General features: G+C 39.5%; 1 protein-coding gene across 4 annotated transcripts in view; it reads left to right on the top strand.

The window, feature by feature from the left end:
• Positions 1 to 19,565, top strand: part of LOC105229673 (filamin-C) — a 74,857-nt gene extending 55,292 nt beyond the window's left edge. For 3 of the 4 annotated variants that reach the window (XM_049453705.1, XM_011210099.4, XM_049453706.1), the window contains 9 exons: positions 6,489 to 7,500; positions 7,575 to 7,795; positions 13,988 to 14,136; positions 14,296 to 16,372; positions 16,428 to 16,556; positions 16,623 to 16,984; positions 17,047 to 18,048; positions 18,206 to 18,385; positions 18,453 to 19,565. In XM_049453705.1, coding sequence (XP_049309662.1) covers positions 6,489 to 7,500; positions 7,575 to 7,795; positions 13,988 to 14,136; positions 14,296 to 16,372; positions 16,428 to 16,556; positions 16,623 to 16,984; positions 17,047 to 18,048; positions 18,206 to 18,385; positions 18,453 to 18,584 — 5,264 coding nt within the window. In that variant the 3' untranslated portion in view covers positions 18,585 to 19,565. Of the gene's footprint in view, positions 1 to 6,488; positions 7,501 to 7,574; positions 7,796 to 10,963; positions 11,544 to 13,987; positions 14,137 to 14,295; positions 16,373 to 16,427; positions 16,557 to 16,622; positions 16,985 to 17,046; positions 18,049 to 18,205; positions 18,386 to 18,452 lie in introns of those variants that run through there. The other variant, XM_049453707.1, reaches the window with a different exon arrangement.
• The last annotated feature ends 3,778 nt before the right edge of the window (positions 19,566 to 23,343 follow it).

Below are 23,343 nucleotides of genomic sequence, written 5' to 3'. Positions count from 1 at the left end.
AAAAGCATCACCAGCTTTGGAATACAATCCTCAACTAGGCTGGTAAAATTTGAAAGCGCTCAGTGTTGGGAAGCGGGTGCATGGCAGCGGGGCATAGTTGATAGCTACCGATTTCACACAGTTTTAGCCAAGCATATCAATTACATTGAAGCAGGTAAATACGTTTGTAGAAGCAATTCCGTAGAGACAAAAGTTAAACGCATTTTAAATGGAAATGGTAAAAGCAGAAGACTAGAGATGTTGGGAAAATAATGTCAGTATGTTTGTGGTTTAGCAAATAAGGTAATTGTGGTGTTCAAATATGGAGACTGTAAGAAAAAGAAAATCGCTGTAGAAAGACAAATGCGAGCTTCGCACAATAAAGTTGATGACGAAAAGATCTATTACTTTTGCCTTGAAAAGGCTACACGTTTTTCAAGTTGTAGTATAGATATAAAAATTAATTATTTTCCCGGATTTGGAAACGTTTTCAAGAACACGACGACATTATGTGGTTAAATCTCAGGAAGCTAAAAGCTTTTAACAGAGAAAAAGTGGAGAGTTTTCTTCCAGTATTAACAGCAACAATGCTTTCATAATAAATATGTATAAGTTGGTTTGAAACTATTTGGTAGAAATCCCATAATCTCATATTAATATTCCTAAATGTGGTGGAAACTCTGATCGTTTTATAAAACATTGTTTCGAGCCTGTACGATCTTATTTATATAGTATACTGCCTACACAACATAAGAAAATTTTTTTTATTGATGATGATCCGATTGAGGGGAAGCTTCATTGAGTATTTGACGGACGTTCCAGTGAGTTCGCTGCGTATGCAGAATCTTCTTGTACATGTAAAGGGTGATTTTTTAAGAGCTTGATAACTTTTTTAAAAAAAAAAACGCATAAAATTTGCAAAATCTCATCGGTTCTTTATTTGAAACGTTAGATTGGTTCATGACATTTACTTTTTGAAGATAATTTCATTTAAATGTTGACCACGGCTGCGTCTTAGGTGGTCCATTCGGAAAGTCCAATTTTGGGCAACTTTTTCGAGCATTTCGGCCGGAATAGCCCGAATTTCTTCGGAAATGTTGTCTTCCAAAGCTGGAATAGTTGCTGGCTTATTTCTGTAGACTTTAGACTTGACGTAGCCCCACAAAAAATAGTCTAAAGGCGTTAAATCGCATGATCTTGGTGGCCAACTTACGGGTCCATTTCTTGAGATGAATTGTTGTCCGAAGTTTTCCCTCAAAATGGCCATAGAATCGCGAGCTGTGTGGCATGTAGCGCCATCTTGTTGAAACCACATGTCAACCAAGTTCAGTTCTTCCATTTTTGGCAACAAAAAGTTTGTTAGCATCGAACGATAGCGATCGCCATTCACCGTAACGTTGCGTCCAACAGCATCTTTGAAAAAATACGGTCCAATGATTCCACCAGCGTACAAACCACACCAAACAGTGCATTTTTCGGGATGCATGGGCAGTTCTTGAACGGCTTCTGGTTGCTCTTCACCCCAAATGCGGCAATTTTGCTTATTTACGTAGCCATTCAACCAGAAATGAGCCTCATCGCTGAACAAAATTTGTCGATAAAAAATTTTCGAACCGAACACTGATTTTAGTAATAAAATTCAATGATTTGCAAGCGTTGCTCGTTAGTAAGTCTATTCATGATGAAATGTCAAAGCATACTGAGCATCTTTCTCTTTGACACCATGTCTGAAATCCCACGTGATCTGTCAAATACTAATGCATGAAAATCCTAACCTCAAAAAAATCACCCGTTACTATATATATATATATCAACCAGAGATTGACGATCAATAATCCTGTGTACTCGTATATACGATCTAGTCTCTCATTTTTTTAGATATCTATCTAAAACATTGCATTAATCCAATTTTCGAAAAAATCGTTCAGGTCGGTTCCCTATATGTGGCTATCATACAAACTGTACGATCGGAATCAAGTTATTCTAGGGAATCATTTGTTTTTGTGAAGAGTTAGCTTCGTTTTTTCTTATTTTTCGATACAAATTTCGTTGGATCGCTCTAAATAACTTTATAAATATTTTCCATAAAACATTTAGGAGAAGTTATTGGGTCTATAACTATATTCGTCGTCCTGTTTTCAGGCTTAGAACGATTATTAAAAACATATATGTATATATGGAATAATATTACTCAAAGTATTGCCCATCTGAAACAGAACTGATTCCCAACTTTTTGCAATGTGTGGAATTTGTCCCAAAACAATTAAGCTGGCTTGACGGCTAAGAATGAATCAAGCCAATTTTTCATACCCTGTTGTAGTGTAAACAACATTTTTGTGAGCGCTTAACAAATGGTAGTCGGTGTCCCGTCTGGGCTATAAGGTGGATGAGTCGAAACTTCCTAGCCGCCATTTTCAAAAGACCAGTTATAAGTCTTTCAACACGAGGCCGAGCGTTGTCATGATAGGAAATCGTGGTCGTGTTTCGGTCGGTAGTATTTCTCATTTATGATCTCACCCGATTTTAGAAGTTCATATATCAGCACGCCTATCTGATCCCAGTAACTACAGAACATAACCTTAAATCCATGTACATTCGGGTTTGCCGTTGAATTGACTGAAGATTACCTGAGATTTTCTTGTGTTTGCCTAAAATCTTACTCGAATAATGCGTCCAGCTGTACATCTTCAAATTTTTTGGGCTGCTCATGAAGTTCTTCGTCTTCCATGGCACAAAATGAAAACCTGAAATCGAATCCATGCAATCCCTTAAGAGTTATTTTGATGAAATGGTAAACTGGATTCAACAACTTGATCCAACAACTGGGTCTCATATCGGATGGTTCCAGCTGCAATTGTCAATTGTCTGTATTAGCATTTAAGGTGGCTACTAAACTTTCGCACGTTGCCCAACAGTCTTCTTAAGTATGTGGCTCCTCAATGCATATAAAATAAAATTCATACCGACATACATTTATATATTGCAAATACTCTCCCGTCCTTGCGGCGGTCCGAATTCCTTGAGCACACCGTCGATGACTTCAGTAAGCTTCCTAAGTGAATACAACGGAATTCATAATTAAAATCTCTGCCACTCGCCATTTCACTTTGTATGCAACTAATTGTTTTCATTTGCACAACATTTTAATTGCTTTCTACAAACGTGCGCGGGGTGGACTTGTATGTATAGAAAATTTTATGAAACAATCTCAAGCCGTAAAACATCTGAAAGCATCTCAATGAATAGTTAAATTACAAAAGCAATTAAACAGTTGCCGGGTGCAAGCACACACAGGAGGCGAAATTTGAGTGCTTGGAAACAATAGAAGCTGTGGCATGCAAGATGCAGCTTATTACAGTTAACTATGGCAAGAATAATGACTAAATTGTAAGATGCGCGCAACTACCCAGAAACTGTTGCACCGTTAAGAGCCAAACGAAGCCACACCAAGCCGCCAACGAGGTGGTCGGTCATTCTAGCCAGCCGGCGGCCGAGCGCACCAAACAATCTCAGAAGGCTGAAGCACCACAATATAGAGGCTACAATTACGCGCCAACAACAACAACCACAACAAAAACACCGTACACCGTACACCGTACATACCTTCCGCGTAACAACAACAACGCAGCGAGTGCAATGCGCTGCCATGCACTTGACCAAAAGGGGTGGCAGTTGACTAGCAGCTGCTCAGTGTTTGTGGCACACAACATGCGAGCGGCAAGTGCATGGCCATTCCCAGCAAGCGCAAGCGCAAGCTCTACATGCCCATTTAGGTACATATTTCGCTATAAATTATGTGTGTGTTTGCGAGTGTGTGCGTGCTGTGGCCAAACTTGTAAGTCATCATCACCGTAATCATCGCTTCCCAGAACGAAAGAACGAACGACGGCGCACACCTACACACACACACACACACCATAAGCACATGCATAGTAAATACGCCTTTGCACGCTGAGTGCCCCGGCACAATGCCTTCATTACGTTTGGGTACATAAGGCGCTTGGTTGTGCTTCTCGTGCTCGATTTGCGGAAGGAGTGCATGTTGCCTGCCACGCTTCGCTGCATCACTGTCGGCATAACTGACGGACTGGCCAACCGTTGGCCTGCTACTACCGGCTGTAAGTAGTAACTAGAAACTTAAACGACCTGCCATCAGCGTCCGGCTGCAGTCCATTTTTGCATGCTGACGCGCCATCCGACAACAACTTCTGGTTCAATACGCTTCGACGTGCCGCTTCGTCATGCTCGGGGTGTGTGTGCTGTTGCAGACTTCAACTTTGGGCATTTCAGTTCAAGTGTCCGATAGAAATACTTTCCCACTTTACTCACGTTCCTCAAGCACTTGGCATACATATCGCATACATATACATAAATATATACCCGGACTGTGCTTACTTATAGTATGTAGGCTGCTCCGGTTGTGTGCACACCTTGCTCGGCTCGGTCGCCGCAAATTCATTAATCTACTCTATTGCCACTACATTATGAATGAATTGGCTAAAGTTTATTACCACAACTCTGACGGCCGCCGCACCATCATTTGACCATCCTGCAACAAGTGGCAATTTTATGAAGTTCACAAGTGCGTCGGTTAGCCGACATCTTAAAACTTCAATAAATTAATTTGATAACTTTCTGCAGGCATAACATAGAAGGTGCTTGATTTGCTCACTTCGTTTCTGGTGTGTGGGTTGCCATGTTGCATGATTTTTTTTTCCAAAAAATGTTAATATAAAAATGTTGAAACACTCTACGTATCACTTATTTAGTAAGCTACTAGCTAGAACGATTTTAGAAATCAAGTCTTTCTACTTTTCCATTATCAAACACTTTGACAGCCAGAATGAGGTGATTCGAGATCCGCATTGTCACCATACAAGAGATAGGATCATGATATGTTCTGACCACATATGCATTTTCCATTTAATAACGGATAAAAGTGATGCAAATTCTATTAAAAGTTGGTCCGCAATCCTCAAAATGGCGGTCGTTATACTTCTTCTTCTTTAATGGCGTAAGCAGCGCGCGCCAGTCCTTTCTCCTTTTTACTATATGGCGCCAATTAGAGATACTAAGCAAAACCAGGTCCTTCTCCACCTGGTCTTTCCAACGGAATGGAGGTCTCCCTATGCTTCTCCGGCAGTTTCTGCGACCAAAACTTTCAAAGCTAGAGAGTTTTTGTCCATTCGGACGACGTGACCTAGCCGACGTAGTCGCTGCCTCTGAATCTCTCGTACAGATCATGGTTTCATCGAATGCTATATTCTCCGTTGCCAACGACCATAAATCTTCGTAGAACCTTTCTCTCATATTGTCATCGTCCATGCCTCTGTACCATGTGGCAGGACGGGTATAATGGGCGACTTATAGATTTTGGTCTTTGTTGGTCGGTAGAGGGCTTCTTAATTGCCTAATCAGTCCAATTGTTGTCAAAACTGGCTCCATGATAGACGAAATTATCAACGACTTCGAAGTAATAACTGTCAACAGTGACGTGGGGACCAAGTGGCGATTGCGACGACTATTTGTTTGATTACAGGAGATATTTCTTACTCTCGTTCACTACCAGACTCATTTGCTCGCTTCCTTATCCAGTCTGGAAAACGCAGAACTAACGGCGTGGATGTTGAGGACAATAATATGAGTAACATCGGCGTACGTCAGCAGCTATCCAGTCTTATAAATGATTGTGCCTTCTCGATTCAGCTCAAATTATTCTCTCCAGCAGTAGATTGAAGAAATCGATAGGGAGTCGTCTAGTCTGGAACCTCGTTTGGTATCGAACGGCTTTTAAAGGGCCTTAGAGAACTTTATATGCGATGTTGAGGGAACAGGTTGGAGAAGTGTTCCCTTCATAACTTTGGTATGCTCTGGGCAACAGTCACTAGAACAAGTTAGTCCGCAAACCGCAAGACTTCCATTAGCGAAGAGACATGGGATAACAAATACATTGGTTATTTATAGCGATGGCAACTTTGATTTTACATAATCTACTCTCCCCTCCATGTTTTTGTTTTTGCTAGGAAGTCATTATCTTCATCAATTTTATAGCAATTACGAAGCTTTCAACACAATAAATTTTCCGCCGCAACTGAGCAATTTAACAAAGCAAAGTACCGTAATGCAATTAAAAAGTGGGTTCATGTCAACAACGCACAAACAGCAAGATAAAAAACGAAGGCTTAGTAGGAAACGTAATTAGAAAAAATTAGGAAGCAAAGGCCTACAAGTGCCATAATAATAACAACGGCAACTTCGAAATTCCTAAAGCAAAAAAAAAAAACTCATGAAGAAGAAAGCATAATTTAAATAGCTCTTAAAAAAATGTATGATTTATTAAGACAGTAAAACGAAGGAGAAAATATTTCAACCTCCAATGGAGAAATATAGTTTTTATAATCTAAATATTTCAAAAGATTTTTATAGAAGAAAGTTTATGACTATATTTCCTTAAAATATTTTCATGACAACTAGTTACTAACGTTTCCGTATTCCCTCTCTACTTGCAGGTTCACCGTGGCACGTTGAAATCATGTCCACACCCGGTCTAACAGCACTGGGCGAATCTACACGCCTTGTACCCGCCAATACGCCGGCGGTTTTTGAGATACTGCCGCCTCCTGGACAAAGCCTAAGCAAGGGCGAGTGCGTGGCTACAGTTTTGACACCGAGTAAGTCCAAACTGAATGCCAGAGTCACCCATGAGGCGGCAAATGGTGCTGCACGCATCGAATTTGTACCCACCGAAGTCGGTACGCACATCATTGAAGCATCAATTGTGGGCACAAAAATAGCCGGCGGTCCGCTGATCGCCAAAGTCTACGATGCCAGTCTAATACAAGTGACCGATGTGAATGGCGGTGTTGTCGGGCAACCGTGTCAATTCCGCGTCGATGCGAGCGCTGCTGGCGAAGGTCAGCTAGAGATATCGATTAATGAAGGCGAAGTACCGAATCACGTCCAGGTCGTTGGTGGCGGACGTTGTTTGGTCTCCTTCACACCCGAACAGGCTAAATCACATCTGATTGATATTAAATTTAATGGTGAAACTGTACGTGGCTGCCCGTTTGTTTGCCCTGTGGCGGACACTTCGCGCGTCATGTTGAATCTCTCGAATCTCGAGTTGGTACCCGTCAATCGGCCGGCATCGTTTCATATCACCGTTAGCGGTGGTGGAGCTGCCGAGTTGGCGGTCAGCGTACGTGGTCCGCATGGTGAGTTGCCGGTGCGCGTGACCGGCGACATACATGCTGGCTTCACAGCCGAATTCACACCCACCGCTGTCGGTGGTCACTCGATCAATGTGGAATATAATGGTTTCGCTGTGCAAGGTACACCATTTTTGGCAAAATCTTATGATGCCACCAAAGTAACGGTGGGCAGTGTGTCGCGTGGTACTGTTGGTCGTCCAGTGCAGTTTACGGTGGACGCTGGCGATGCCGGCGAGGGTAATCTGGAGATTACCATTTCGGCGAAGGGGCAGAACATACCGACGCAGGTGCATCCGCAAGGCAGTGCAAGGTGACTATTGACTTTAAGCCCAGCTCGTTAACGAAATTACTAACTTAATATGCTTTCTTCCCGTCCCCTTACAGATTCTCCGTTTCGTTTGTGCCAACTGAGGCGTGTGAACACACCATCAATGTCACCTTCAATAAAATGCCGGTGCCAGGTTGTCCGCTAACGGTGAACATCAGTGGCGGCGTGTCCGGTCCACAGGTGTCACTGGGCGGGCCCGGGCCGGTGCATCAGCCGAATTCTTTTGTTATCAATCACGCTGGCGGTCGTTTGGAAGACATCGAGGTCAACGTTGAAGGTATGTATGCGTTGCGGTGTTAGCGCACTCTCCAGCTCTCTTAAGTTTTTTTGTGTTCCCCCATTTACATATATTTGTGTGTTTATCTATGTGTATGTACTAATCCCTTACATATCGTCGTTCCTACACTTGTCACCGTGTTCAGTTGCTCATTGAAATTGGTTTTATATTATTTCGTTTTATTTTTGTTGTTTAAATTTTTTTTTCCAATTTGGTTGTGTTAATTCTTTCTAAGTTTTCGTTATTCACAAAATGCAATTTCTAGTCACACAACAACACTGTTTTTATCATTAAATAAACGTTTTACCTTTTTTTTTGTTAAACCGCATATTCGCCATCTTGCATATTCATGAGGCATGCAACAGATAATGAATATTTATGATGTAAAAAAGTGTTTAAATACCAGATGAGAATGAAACATTCGGTTGAACTTGAAGTTAAATGCAAACTTAATTTTCTCGAAGCTGTAAAAGAAGAATTTCTTACAGAAATGTAAATTAGTTTGGCAGAGTAGTATAATCGCAAAAAATAAAAAGATTTCCGATCTGTTTCTCACTAAGACAACTCATATATACCTATTGGCCTTTATATATGGTGTAGAGTCAAATCGATGTTTCAAAATCTTTTTATTAAGTATGTTGGGACTAAGGGATGTATTGATACGGTTCAACCTACACACAAGGACATGTTCTGAGCATAAAAGTATTATTTGAATTTCAGTGCTAGATTTCACAGATTAAGTGACATTTTTTGTAAATAGTTAGCTAAAGACATGGGGTCCACATATTTATTTGGTGAGTTGTCGTACTTTGAGCAGTTTCCAACAAAAATGTTATGTGGGGAGTGGGCGGAGTTATGATCTGATTTGAGATATTGACATACGTGGTTTGGGTGATATTCAAAGGGCGAGGTCATGCCCACTTTTTAAAAATTGGTAAGCCACAAATGCTTCTTCCTACAGTTGTATACCGTAATAAATTGTAGTAAGTCTAGCCTCTCACTATGCAGTTGTGGGGGTTCTAACAGGTCATTACACAAGCGAAATCCACGCTGTGAGGTTGAGAATCCTAACATTTCCTTCTTGAACCTAACTTTAGGGGTTACATGGGTTTCCTCGGGTAAAAAAACAGTCTTCAACATTTTTTACTCATATAAAAAATTAATTATTTCATTAGAATTTTTTATTGTTACAAACATACACTATTAACAAAGAAATTCTGAAATTTTTGGAAAAATATATTTTAAATTCGACCATTGCGACATCGTTTCCGTTGACCCCTCGGAAAAAAAAAATTAGCCAGAGTTGGCAGGATAACTCCTTAAAGATCATCTAAAGTGAAAAAATGCTTGTTTTAGTTAAAACCTTAACTTAGAATTTGGATGTGAAAAAACTAAAAAAATGGATATTTGGCAGACATTGTTACAAAAAAATAGAAAATTTCGCCACTTTTTTCAAATAGTTGTAATCGAAAAAAAATCCAATTCTTTAAGAATTGTATCTCACAGATCTGTGTAAAATTTCATGAAGATCGGTTGAGTTGTTCCCGAGAAATCTGAGCAACCGACTTCAAAAACACAGTTTCGAGAAAAACACGTTCAAAGACGACGCACTTAGCCTAGCTAGTCTCAAGCACACAAGTTCTCAAGGCTGTATCTCCAAAACTATTACTCAGATCAACTTGAAAATTTAGAACAATATTCTGGAAGAGTTGTAGAATTTAATAAGACAATCAAAACAAAATCGATTTTTGGAAACCCTGAAACCCATGTGACCTCTTAAGGGATGTTAGGTGCTGAAGATGATGGAAACATCTCACTACTTCCTTCTTGAACCTAACCTAAGCTATGGCATTTTATAGGTGTTCGTTTAACGGTATTTTGTATGCGTGGTAGTGATCGGATTGTTCCCGTCTACAACACCAACCTTTTTATGGTACCAAGGGACATGTGTACCAATTCTACTCGCCCCATTATTATGATAATTTATATTGTACATATAAATAATAAATGCATATCTCTCTTGATTAGTATTACTGTGGCAAAAATACAGCAAAAAAAGTTTTCAATTTCATCTGGTTAAGCTTATAACACAAACCTCAAATATTCTTAAGTTCATTATCTAGCAGCCGCAACCACCTCACGTCAGTCAGAAAATACGCATGTACATATTATATATCTATAGTATATATCAGAGTTAAGAGATACTAGAAAATCACCTATAATAACTATGAGCACACCCCTCAAATCTACTTGCATTCATATGATGCATTGCATTTAAGAAATAAATGATGAAAAAAAAACGAAGGAAGTCCATGCTGTGACCTAATTCTTGCAATTAAATTCGCTAATATCTTTTTGTTTCGGATTTCCAACTTTTAGTCAATTTATTCGAGAGAAACTGTGAATATGACTTAGAAGTAGCTTAACTGTATATAGAGGATAGAAATAGCATAATTTTGATCCAATGACCTTTGCACTTGTCTGGATAATATTGATTTAGAATATGCAGTACTATAGTTGTTACGCTGGGTAGGTTTCAGTTTATATTATTCCTTTACCTCATATGGGAGTTTAGCAAGGTCACCAGCTCTCTTTCTTCCGTTCATACTTTGTAAAACGTTGTCTCGAAATTGGCATTTAATCTCAAAGCTGACCTGAAATCGATCAAAGGATCTGCTTGGGTTTCATAAAGTCAAAGCACTTTCGCCTAAAAGTCGAATCTAGTCTAGTTGTATAAAAACGATAATTTGAAAAAGAAATGTTATTTTCTACAGGCAAACCGAATCTAACGAAGAGTAGTAGTCAAACCAACCATTCCACCGTTTTCACAATGCACTTTTCTCATTATTTTCACCGATAAGGACAAAAATTAGGGACTTTATTGAATAGTATTAATAAGATCCATAAGTCTATATGTACAAGTATGTACCTATATGTGTCTATAACCTATGTCATATGTGTCTATATATCTCCTCAGTCTCCAAAATATTTTATTTGTAAATATATCACCTCAAGTTCAGAATCTTATGACCGCTATGTTTGCACCTTTCGAGTTTTCGAAATTCAGTTTTCTCTTAATTTATTTTTATGCAATAGTAATAGTGTTGTTATTGTTATTTTTTATTGTTAAATATTCGATTCTCACTTTTGATCTGTATTATATTTCAGGGCGGCGAAAACTATTGTACTAGACACTCTTTCTACTTATACAATTATTTGCATACCATACTTATATATATAAAACTATATATTTTACGTACATAAATGCATATATGTATGTATATATACATATGTATATGAAATAAAGTACACACATACAAGTACATAAACAGGAACTAATAGCACACTATACAAACACTTTTTCACTCGCTCTCTATCTTTCGCTCACTTCTTATTTGACTTGATTCACTTTAGTGAAACGCAATGTAATGATTAGTAATGTAAATTGGTAAAAAGTTTTTTCAATTTTTTTAACTAACTTCTTTTTTTTAATTTTAATTGAAATTTATTTTCTTTAAATGGAAGTAACGAGAAGTTTTAGCCTTCAACATTTTTTTAATTTTTCCAAAATTATTATTTTTTTATTCAAACGGTCTTTAAAGTTTTTCAAATACTTCTTACTAATTCTTTATGTTTTATACTTTCATTTTTATTATAATGTATTTAATATATGATTTTATTAATGTTGACAATTAAGGGAATTATTATTTACAAATAAAAACATACTCACAAATAAAAAAATAAATAAAATTATGAGTTTTATATTCTATTATATTTTTGAGGATTTCCAACGTATAGCAAGTGGCTGTCATCTGAGTTGTTTTACTCAAAAACGCTTAAATGCAAAGAGTATTATTGCTTTATTAGACATCTTTCGTTCATAAATCTTAAGTTAGAGGATAGATCTATGTTGAAAACTTATATCACTATTTTAAAACAAGAAACTCAAAAGAAATTATAGATCTGGAAATCAAACCATGAAACACTTTTGGGAAAAGAAAGTAATGTAGAACGCCTTAAAGTCTTCTTAAGCCTGTTTATGAATGTTTATTATCATTCGAAAGATCATTATTTGATATATATTTTGGAGGATTATTTCTTTCAAATGTTGGCCAGGGTCCTTCTCAGATGGTCCATCTGTTGAGCTCAATTTTCGATGACTCGTTCGAGCATTTTGACTACTAAATGACGAATGACAAGCGTGATGTTTCGCTCCAAGCACTGAATTGAAGCGGGATTGTCCACAAAGACTTTAGACAAATGTCGCCGAGATCGGGAGCTTAATTTTTAGGCATCAAATAGTCGGTAATCATGGCGCGATGCCGATTGTTACTAACGATAACTTTCTCACCGGCATAATTTTTGAAGAAATATGGACCGAAGATTTCACCGGCCCGCAAAACACACCAAGCCATTATTTGTCTCCGGATGATATGGCAGCTCTTGAATCTCTTCAGGTTGCTCTTCGACTCAAGAGCAGCTACTTTTTTACATACCCATTAAGCCAGAAATGGATCTCATCGCTGAATAAAATTTGGCTTGATAACGTCGAGTCTTCTTGGAACTTTTCAAAGAAATGCGCCGAGTCGTTCCACCGCCAGCCCGACTTGTTACCAACAATGGCGAATAGACTCTCCACGGTCTTCGTGAACAAGCTACGGCTACTATATTTTCTGGACTGCATACTGGACGTGGCTCAATTTTTTTTCTCCGATATATCTCACTTTTCGAATCATTCCGTCATTTATTGGTTACCTAGAATAACGTGGCCTTCTTTCTAACATATGTACATATGGCACGCATGAACATACATATATAGTTGACAAGTACATATGTACACATATGGGTGGGGGCTAGAGAAGACGTACATACATGCCATTTTTTTACAGATGGGGAAGGTTGGGGCAAGGCTTCCGCCAGGAGCCAGGAGCTCTCATTCAACTCTTGTTACCGACCACTGTAGATGTACTTCTCTGAAGTGTGGATGCTTTATTTTCATTCCGACAGCAGAGCTGAACTCGCTGACAATGAGCTCGAAGCTAGTCAGCTAGTTAGGTGTGGAGAACCTCACTAGCAGTATAATCAAGCTATCCATAATATTATACTACTTGTCTGGGTGCCTAGTCTCATTAGTCAGTCTATGGTGAAAAGATAAAAAGTAGTTGGAAAATATTTTTAAGGAAACCATTAAAGAACGTCATTTGATACCTGATTTCATCAGTTGTCAAATACAACTCTCAACAGATTAGCTGTCAATTAAGCGGCAAATGTCAAAATATGACTCTCTCAACTCAACAACTCTCTTTAGTTATAATATAAAAGATTGTAGCTTTAATTTTTTTAATGTATATAAAGCTTTCGATGAGATTGGTTGTTTCTAAAATTATATAATTTTTATGTAAATTTTATTTGACATAATTTTTCCTTTTAAGTATGCAGCTACTAACAAAAATGGCTTCTAAATATAATATTATTTTATACCCTCCTAATACCCTCGTATTATATGAAACTCAAAACATTTGTACATATAATATATATATGCAATATATAGCTATGTAGTCAGTAGTATCTAGTACGCAAGCTTGAAAAATCGCATTCCCAACTTATCAAGTAGTTTTTAACAGCAAAAAAAGATTTTTTTCTAACTTAGTCCAAATAAAGTCTGCCAAATGTTATATAAACCCGCTTTATCAGCTATGAGTAAAACACTAAATGACGCTCATTTCATATAATTAGTCATTTATTTTCTTTAATAAAAACTAATCGAGCTTTTTTTCAAAATTTTTTCTCATTTATTCATTTTGAAACAAAACACACACATGCCAAACCCCATAATTAATAACAAAAACGAAATAAATTTGAATAACAACAATCCCAACTAACTCTGCCAATCCGAAACTAAAACAAACGTATTTGCTTTTGCTAAACAAAATATAAATACTTTACCCGTATTTTGCAAATTTCAACAAAAACCACATTTTTACGACGTTAACTCTATGCTATGTTCGCGCAACGAAAAAATAAAAAATAAAAACGAAAAACAAAAAACAAACAATGAAATAAAAAACTTTTTAAAAATTAAAACAAAAAAATTAAAAAAACTAAAAAATTTCCAAACTCAACCATAAATCAAAATGCAACAACAAAATCAAAAATAAAAATAAAAACAATTTGCTGTAACAAAAACAACAGGACCTGCCGGTCAGTCAGTGCCCGCACAGGTTCACCAAACCTCGGAGGGTATCTTCAAGGCAGAGTTCGTGCCACGCGTTGTCGGCGAGCATCGTGTGAATGTCACAGTCAACGGTTTGTCCACCGCTGGTAGTCCCTACGCAGCTAAGGTAGGATCATGCAATTGTATCGCAAGATTTCAGACACTAAGGTCCAAGGTCACAGCATTTTGGCTCCATAATGTAAACATGGAGCCAAAGTGTTTAGACTAATGGCCCACAAAATAAGTTATGATTTTACATACTTACCCTTATCATATCATTACATAGGTTTACGACGTGAATGCCATCAAAGTGAAGAACGTCAGCAATGGTACGGTTGGTAAACCGGTCACATTTCTGGTGGAGACATCGCAAGCGGGTCCAGGTAATCTTGAAGTCACCGTAAATGGTGGTCGTGTACCGACTTCCGCGCAGGCGCAAGGACAACACACCTATGCCATTAGTTTTACGCCACGTGACGCACAAAATCACACAGTCGAGTTACGTTTCAACGGGCAGGATGTACCCGGGTCACCGTTTACATGTCGTGTTTCGGCTGCTGCGCGCATACAATCGCCAGAAACTTTGGATAAAGTTAGTGTTGGACGGTTGTTTGAGTTCGTCGTTGAGTCCGATACGGAACCAAGTGTTGAAGTGCTCGGTCCGGCTAGACGCAGTGTGCCCGTCAAGATCGACGCGCTGGATGGCATTGGCTATAATATTAAATTCGAACCTGTCGAGGTTGGTGATCATTCGGTGGAAGTGCGTTTACCTGGTGGTGGGCATGTCGAGGGTAGCCCATTTCTGCTCAAATCCTATTCGGCCGAGAAGGTCATTGTCACCGATATACGCCCGGGAGTGGTTGGTAAAAGTGTAAGCTTCGGCATTAATGCCAGTCAGGCCGGCGCGGGCAATTTGGAAATCATCGTTGCAGTTAATGGTAAAAATGTGCCGAATTATGTGCAATCAGAAGGCAATGCGCGTTTCAAGGTGAACTTCAAGCCTACTGAGGCTGCGCCACACTCGCTCTCGGTGCGTTTCAATGGTCATCCAGTACCCGGCTCGCCATTTACATGTCAAATTGCGTCAGCTCCGATTAGTTTGCCACGCGCTTTGGCTACCGGCGAAGGTCTCAAGCAGGCAGCTATAAAAGTTGATAACACTTTCGAACTAGAGGGTTTCGAAGGTGTAGAGCCGCAAGTTTTTGTAACCACGCCATCTGGCGACAATATTATATGTCAGTTGAGTCCACAGGGCGGCGACGCATACACAGCAACTTTCCAACCCACAGTTGTGGGTCGTCATTTGATTAGCGTGACCGCAAGTGATAAACACATCAATGGTTCACCCTTCTCGTGCAATGTCTTCGATGTTTCACGTGTCAGCATCAGTGGTTTGGATCAGCAATATGGTCCAGCCGCGTTGGGTGTGCCCGTCACCTTTAGTGTGGATGCCGCTGGCGCTGGCGAAGGCACACTTGAATTAGTAGTTTCGACAGACACGAGCACTGTAAAAGCCGAAGTGGTCGCCTGTGCACGTGGTCTCTATGATGTCACCTTTGTGCCGCAGACCACAGAACCACATTATGTCAATATTACATTCAACGAAGTGCCCGTCGATGGCAGTCCATTCCGCGTGGATATACAACAGACAACACAGCACATACAGATCGGTAGTTTGGCCACCATTGATTTTCCGACAGATGATCAGATTGCAGAAATTATGGGTCCCGATCATAAGCCAGTGCCTTATACCATTACTAGACAGACGGCCGAGTTCCGCACTCACATGACCGGTAATTATTTGATACGTTTCATCGATCGCGATACACGTCAACACATCGGCACACGCACACTTACGGTCTTTGATCCATCGTTGGTGAAGATCACTGAAGTGGGTGAAGCGATCTGCCAGCAACCAGCTAGCATCTCAGTATCACTCAATGAAGCCGGACAAGGTGAACTGTCTGCGATTGTCAAATGTGGTGCTTCGGAGGTACCACATTCCATACGCGGTCCATCGAAGACAGGTGTTTACGAAATCGTCTATCATCCGACACGTGTGGCACCGCACAAGATGACCATACTCTTCAATGAAGTGCCGATTTCACTAAAACCACTGGAGATCAATGTGCTACCTGCGAATGTTGGTAAGGAAATCAGTGTATCTGGACTCGGATTATATCAGGCACGTGTTGGAAAGACGACATCGTTCGCCATCGATACCGTTAAGAGACCAGCACGCGAATTCGATGTAGTGGTATCTGGTCCAGGTGGTCAGGCTCTACCTGTCCGCTGTTATCAAACTAAGAGTGGACATTTACAAGCTGAGTTCACAATCACGAAACCGGGTCAGAGCATAGTTGGTATGTGGTTTGATGTAGGACCTTTACTTTATTTAATTCAATAACACTTTTACAGAGGTGCTTCATCAATCTAAGCCACTGCCTGGCAGTCCATTCACATGTGAAGCTTTTGATACCAGCCGTGTCGCTGTACAGGGTGTACCAAAAGGACAGTTGGCGCTGCACAGTCCAATCTGTTTCACAGGTTTGTTCACTCACCTTAAAGTGTCAATTTCATTTTATGTAAAAATTCCCCTTTCTCAATTTTTAGTGCGCACTGATAATGCCGGTATTGCCGAACTAGAGGCCTTCGCCGTCTCCCCAACCAATCAAAACCTGCCCGTCCACATTACCGAACAGTCAGAGGGCATATATAGTGTTGAATTCGTGCCATCCCAACCGGGTGCTTATAAACTAACAGTTATGTACGGTGGCGAAACCGTACAGGGGTCACCTTTCACCTTTACCGCCTCCGCTACAGGCGTAAAGACCGACACACGCGCAGCCGGCAATGGTCTGGAGGTATGCCAACGCAACAAGGAAGCTTCCTTCATTGTCTACTGTCCCATTGCTCCGAATGTGCAAATCGAACGTGTCGACGAGTTTGGTGAACGTATCGAACCGAAAATCAAGGTACATACTATAGCATCCACTTCATTAAAGCTCATTTAGTAAAACTCCAAATAAATTTCCAGGCACTAGGCAACAATGAATGGCGTATTTCGTATACTATTCTTTCCGTCGGTCATTACGAGATACGCGCCAGCTGTCCGAATCGTGGTAACTTACCGGGCTCACCATGGAGCATTTCCTGTGTGGAAACTTCGAAGATTACACCTGTCGGCGGTTGGGGCACACTGCTTGATCACGATGGTCGCCTCATCTTACCGGCGCGTATAATTTTTGATGTGGAGAATGCCGGTCCCGGCGAACTGGCCTGCTCCATAGATGGCATTGAAATACCCGTAGACAAGTTAAGCGATGGCAAAATGCGCATCTACATATCTGCTGATAGTTTGGCACCGGGTGAGCATGATTTAGACCTCACTTGGAGTGGTCTCACCATTGTGCAATGTCCGCGCAGTGCTTTTGTCACTGGCCAACAAGCCGCCGACAAAGTGGTGCTCACAGGACGTGGTCTAGCGGCAGCACAAGCTGGTGAGGCAGCACATTTCACAATAGATGCCACAAATGCACCGGCCGGCCGACCCGAGGTCATACTGGTGCATCAAGACAATACTTCGGTGCCAGTAAGCATGGCGCAACCGCGACCAACGGAAAGTATTTGGTTGGCCTCCTACACACCGCAAAAGTCATCTTCAGGTCCGCTGACCTTATCAGTCAAGTGGAATGGTCGTCTCGTCAAAGGTTGTCCACTCACAGTCGCCGTCGGTTCTTCGATGGATGCTTCGAAAGTTATCTGCTCGGGTGAGGGTCTACGTCACGGCATTGTCGGTAAGGATATTAAGTCGTGGATTGATACACGTCGTGCCGGTCCCGGTGAGTTGACAGCTCACTGCGCTGGACCACGTAAAGTGGCTTATTGTGAGCTATATGATCACGGCGACGCCACATTTACGCTAAACATCAAACCACAAGAGCCGGGTAGGCATTTATTGACGATCAAATATGGCGGACAAAATGTGCCCGGCTCGCCGTTCGCGCTGAAGGTCGCTGGTGCACCAGATGCTAGTAAGGTAAGGCTCTCTATATTAATCGAATATCGATCAAATACCGACCGAAAACGACTTACTTTTCTGCCTCAAATGGTTTGAAGCAAAATGTACTAATTAGTCGTTAGATGTACTAGACAATAGACGATATCCTCTACTATTCCGAACTTTCTTTTTCCAGGTACGTGTCTATGGTCCTGGCATCGAGCACGGCGTTTTAGCCACCTTCCAATCGCGTTTCATCTGCGACACACGCGGCGCTGGCGCTGGTCAACTGACAGTGAGAGTACGTGGTCCGAAGGGCGCATTCCGTGTGGAAATGCAGCGAGAGAGTCAAAAGGATCGCACAATACTCTGCAAGGTATGTAAAAAGAAGCGGAACTCTTCTTTTCGTTACATTTTTTAACTCTCTTGTGTCTCTCTTGCAGTACGATCCCACAGAGCCGGGCGATTATCGCGTCGAAGTGAAATGGGCTGGCGAATTTGTACCCGGCTCACCGTTCCCGGTTATGATATTCGACACAGAAGAAGAGTTGCGACGCTATTTGCAAGGTATATGAGGCCAGAGTAGTATTAGCACAATTATACTGCCCAGCCCTGCCCTCAGTCAACTAACACAACAACACTCACACCCACACCAACACCAACACCACAACCACCAAACATTACCAATGCAACATAATACATTACCAGCATCACCGCAACACTATTATCGTTCCCAACAACAAATACGTCTATCGCCACTGCTGGGCAGTCAGTTACTGAACCAGCATTACATAAGCAATCCGGATTTCATCTACGATATGGGTTCGCGCAGCTGCTTGCGACGTCGCTGCCGCCACGACAGCAATTGCGCGCTGCTTTGACGCCTGAAAATAAATGGGTTCATAAAGGAAATTGAATATGTACACTAACGGTTTAGGAAGGTGTACTTATTTTCGGAAGAAAAAAAATGGAAAATCACCCAAACGAAATTGCGGTTCAATGGAGTAACTCTGCGGCTACATACGATACTACAAACTGGTCACACAAATCAAGGACGAGAGAGGGCAGCCAACTCACAGTAACCACAAGTAAAAGTGAGGCATTATTTTAAATTTATTTTTTTTTAATATTTTATAAAATATTTAAGCGAAAATATTGTGTGGAGTTGAAGAATATAACAAATAATTAAATACTTAATTAATTAAAATTAAATTATAATTAAGCTATGATCCGCCCAATAGCGTGTATTTAAGCAACGAAATCTTCCAATTTGTTAAAAATGCAAAGAAAAAAATACGAAATTTATAAGAACAAAATTATCTAAAAAAATTTAGAAAAATTTGAAAAAAAAATTAAGAAAATTTTGAAAAAATTAAAGAAAATGTGAAAGCACATACATATACATATGTATGTAAGTGTGTACTTACAAAGCGATTTATATGAGCTAATAAATTTTAGTGTTTCCATTGTTTTTTGGTGAGTATGTTGTTATATATTCAAAAAAAATAATAATAATTGGAAATAATTAGAAATCATGACAAATTATGATTTTTTTTAGTTGAGAAACGATTTAGTATTAAAAAATTGTTTCTTTAAACACTCTTTCTTGTGCTTTTTTGCTAACAAAAATACTAAGCAACAATTTACAAAAATATATTATATTAAACTATGATACAGTTGATTAACCATTTTATTTTATTTAAAATGTTTACACAAATATTGAATAGTAATAAAGAATATATTTTAGCTAAATAAATGGCATTTTGAATTATAATATAAAACAAGGACATACATTGCTTCGGTTGTGCCGAATAATACCCTTCACAGACAAAAAATTTTTCCATATAAGGACTCTATTCTGGTCGGTACGTTTGTTTGTTGTCTAAACAATTCGATTCCGTGAAGATATCTTGTCAATTACAAAAGTTATCCACACAAGGACTCGAATTGGATCATTCAGATTATATGTCAGATATATGCTATAATGGTGCGATAGTGTTGATTCCGACAGCGTTTTAGAGAGGAAAGAATGTGTATATAATTTCATATCGATATCTCAAAAACTGAGCGACTAGTTCAAGTATATGGAGTGGTACGGATTTAGTTCAGGACGCTAATCATCGTTGATGACTCGTCAGAAGCTACCGGAGCTCGGATGGAAGGTTTTATCGCTCCACCATATACATAGCCCGGATATAGCGCCAAGTGATTACCATCTGTCCATCTGTGTTGGTGTGAAGTTGAACTCAAAAGAGGCTTGTGAAAAGTGGCTGTTCGAGCTCTTCGCAAATAAGGAGGGTGGCTTCTACGAGGGGGGTATTATGAAGTTGCCGTCCAAATGGAAACAGATTATCAAACGAAACGGCGCATATTTGAACTAAATTCGTTCACTGTAACACTTTTTATAAAGCATTGAATAAAGAGCAAAAAAGCGGAAGGGAGATATTTATTTTATTAATATATACTTCGTAGGGTCTCCTCCCTCATATTCTGGGTCTAACAAACTTCGTGATAAACTTAATATACGCTATTCAGAGTGTAACAAGTGATATTATAAACTTTAAACAAATTTTTTTTTATTTTTCGCTCCACGACAGCTGGCAATCCCAACGTGCTGCCAAACGCCTTAAAACAAGCTTCAAACAACTTCAACTAATCTAGTCAATAACCGTAAAGCTTTCTGTCGCAAAATACCGTGAAAGTTAGTAACCTAAAATTAAACCTCCTGGAACCAAATCTACAAGCGTTGGTTCAGTGTAAAGTCTACAAAAAATTCTTGCAGAATCCTTTCTACACAGAAAAACATAGAATTTAACGTAAAATTTGCCGACAAAATATTTGCTCAATATGCCATAATTGTGGAGAATTTATAGACACAAACGTTATAAACAGCTCATAATAAAGGCTGCGAGAGCAATTGGCGCCCTCTAGCGGTCGTTAGTTATTCTGATATACTATTATAGAAATATTTGGAAAAAGCTAACTCCACAAGAGTTTCTAATGAAGCCTTACATAGATAATGGTCACAATTAAAATAATTATTATTAAATAAAACAATTAATTTTTTTATATAAAACTTATCGTAAATTATTTAGCAAAGTCGCACACCTCTTATGTCTGCTTTTGAAGCACATAAACCAACCAGTTAACTGTTCTACTGTGTTAAATTACGATATTACATTTAGTCTCCACTTATTCTAGACACAAACTCTTTATTGCTATAACATATTATAGTGAGATGGAATTGAAAGTAGCATGCAATAAATTTTAAAATCAAGGAGTACTCACAAATTTACAAAAATATTTATGTACATATGTATATGCTAAAAATTTTCATTTATTTCTTGCATGTAATTTTCTACATATATCATGCAAAAGTTTTGACATTTACTTGTACATACATATGTATGTATGTATACAGAAAATAATCTTTCCTTGCTACCGAAAGGCTTCTTAAGAATTTAACTATTTGTAGAATCCTTTCAAATTTGAACTCAAAAATGAACTTTAACAGAAGAATGGTTTATGGCTACATTACATTTAGTCACAATTCTTAATTAATGCCTTCAAAATGGGCTGATTTTAAGCTAACACAAGTCAACGATTAAATCAAAATTCCATAAGTACTGTTCCGTATTAAGTGAATTAAGTACTGTTCAGTGAATTTTGTTTTTTCGGGTTCGGTTCATTTCCGGAGCGCCTATCGAGTGATTTGTTGGACAGTGTCCTTAGCTACTTTGTTAAGCTTGTCCTCTGTGACAGCTTTTGAATCTCTTCGGGTTACTCTTAGTCCAAAAAGCGGCAATTTTGCTTGCTTATGTACCCATTGAGCCAGAAATGGGCCTCGTTACAGGACAAAATTTGGCTCGAAAACGTCAGATCTTCTTGGAACTTTTCAAGACCCTATGGAGCGCAGCGATGTTGCTTGGGAAGGTCGAATGACCTCAGTTTTTTCACAAGCAATTTAAGACCTCGATGTAAAATGCGCCAAGTCGTTCCATACGTCAGTCCGAGTTGCTGCGGACGGCGCCGAATTGACTCTCCATGGTCTTCGTTACACTCACAGCTACGGCTGCTATATTTTCTTCATTGCGTGCTGGACGTGGTCTATTTGGTCGAAAATTATACAATAATGAATACTGGGTCTCAAGATGGGTAATGGTATTGCGAATAGTATGCTCAGTAGGCCGATTATGTTGACCTTAAGTTGAGCGAAACGATCGAAACACCTTCTTTACAGAACGTGAACTTTCGTAATATGGTTGAACAATTTGTAAACGTTTTTTCTGGCATAAGCCTTTCCATGACGAATGACCAAACAATACTAAACACTTATAACATGACAGCTTTACACGACTCACGCGTAATCTGTCCAAAAAGGCTATTGAAGAAAGCACCTCTAAACAATGATCCAACACTTTCGGCTGATATCTTTAGGGACTATTTCATACATAAGTACAGGGTAGGCCATTTAAAGTTGACCCATTTGTTTCTAAAAAAAAGAACAAAAGAAAACAATGTTTTTTGTTCATTTCAAAAATAATTTATTTTGGTCCAAGGGGATTTGTTTCAGCTAATATTTAAAAATTAGATCGCGTAAATGGGCACCTTTAGCTTTGACAGCTAAATGCACTCTTTTTTCGACATTTTCCATGACTTTGGCCAATGTTTCGGGATGATATGGCGGCTGTTTCACGTCGAATGTGGCTTTCAGTTGAGCTAAGGTCTTTGGCTTATTAGCGTATACCTTGGATTTCAAATAACCCCACAAACCCACAACGAGAAATGTGCCTCGTCTGACATGATGAGTTTTTCGCCAAAAGTCAAGTTCGTTTCAGCATTTCGATGGCCCATTTGCCAAAATTAAGGCGTCGCGGATAATCAGCTGGGTTTAGTTTTGTGCCATTTGAATTTTATATGGAACATCTTCAAATCTTTATGAATTATGCGTCGGAGAGTGGTGCGAGAGATGTCTAATTCCTGAGAGCGGCGATAACTCGATGTCGATGGAGTCTCCTCAATACTGGCTCGTACAGCTTCGATATTTTCATCAGAACGTCTTGTGCGTTGTCTGGATGCATGACTGGCATTACTGAGATTACCGGTGTTCACAAATTTTGCGTATAAAGACTTAATTGTGTTCTTAACTGGAGCACTTTTCACTTTATTTTTTTTGCGAAACGCACGTTGAGTTAACACAATTGAAAAGTTATTTTGAATATAAAGCTGAACAATTTCAGCGCGTTCTTTTGGAGTGTACTGTTCCATGGTATAAATTGTCTTCGAATGACGCTTCTAACGCGGTATGACATTAGCCGATTTGTCAGCGCTGTT

Source organism: Bactrocera dorsalis, chromosome 3 (assembly GCF_023373825.1).
Source record: "Bactrocera dorsalis isolate Fly_Bdor chromosome 3, ASM2337382v1, whole genome shotgun sequence".
In the NCBI taxonomy this organism is placed as follows: domain Eukaryota; kingdom Metazoa; phylum Arthropoda; class Insecta; order Diptera; family Tephritidae; genus Bactrocera; species Bactrocera dorsalis.
This window is presented reverse-complemented; position numbering and strand designations above follow the sequence as displayed.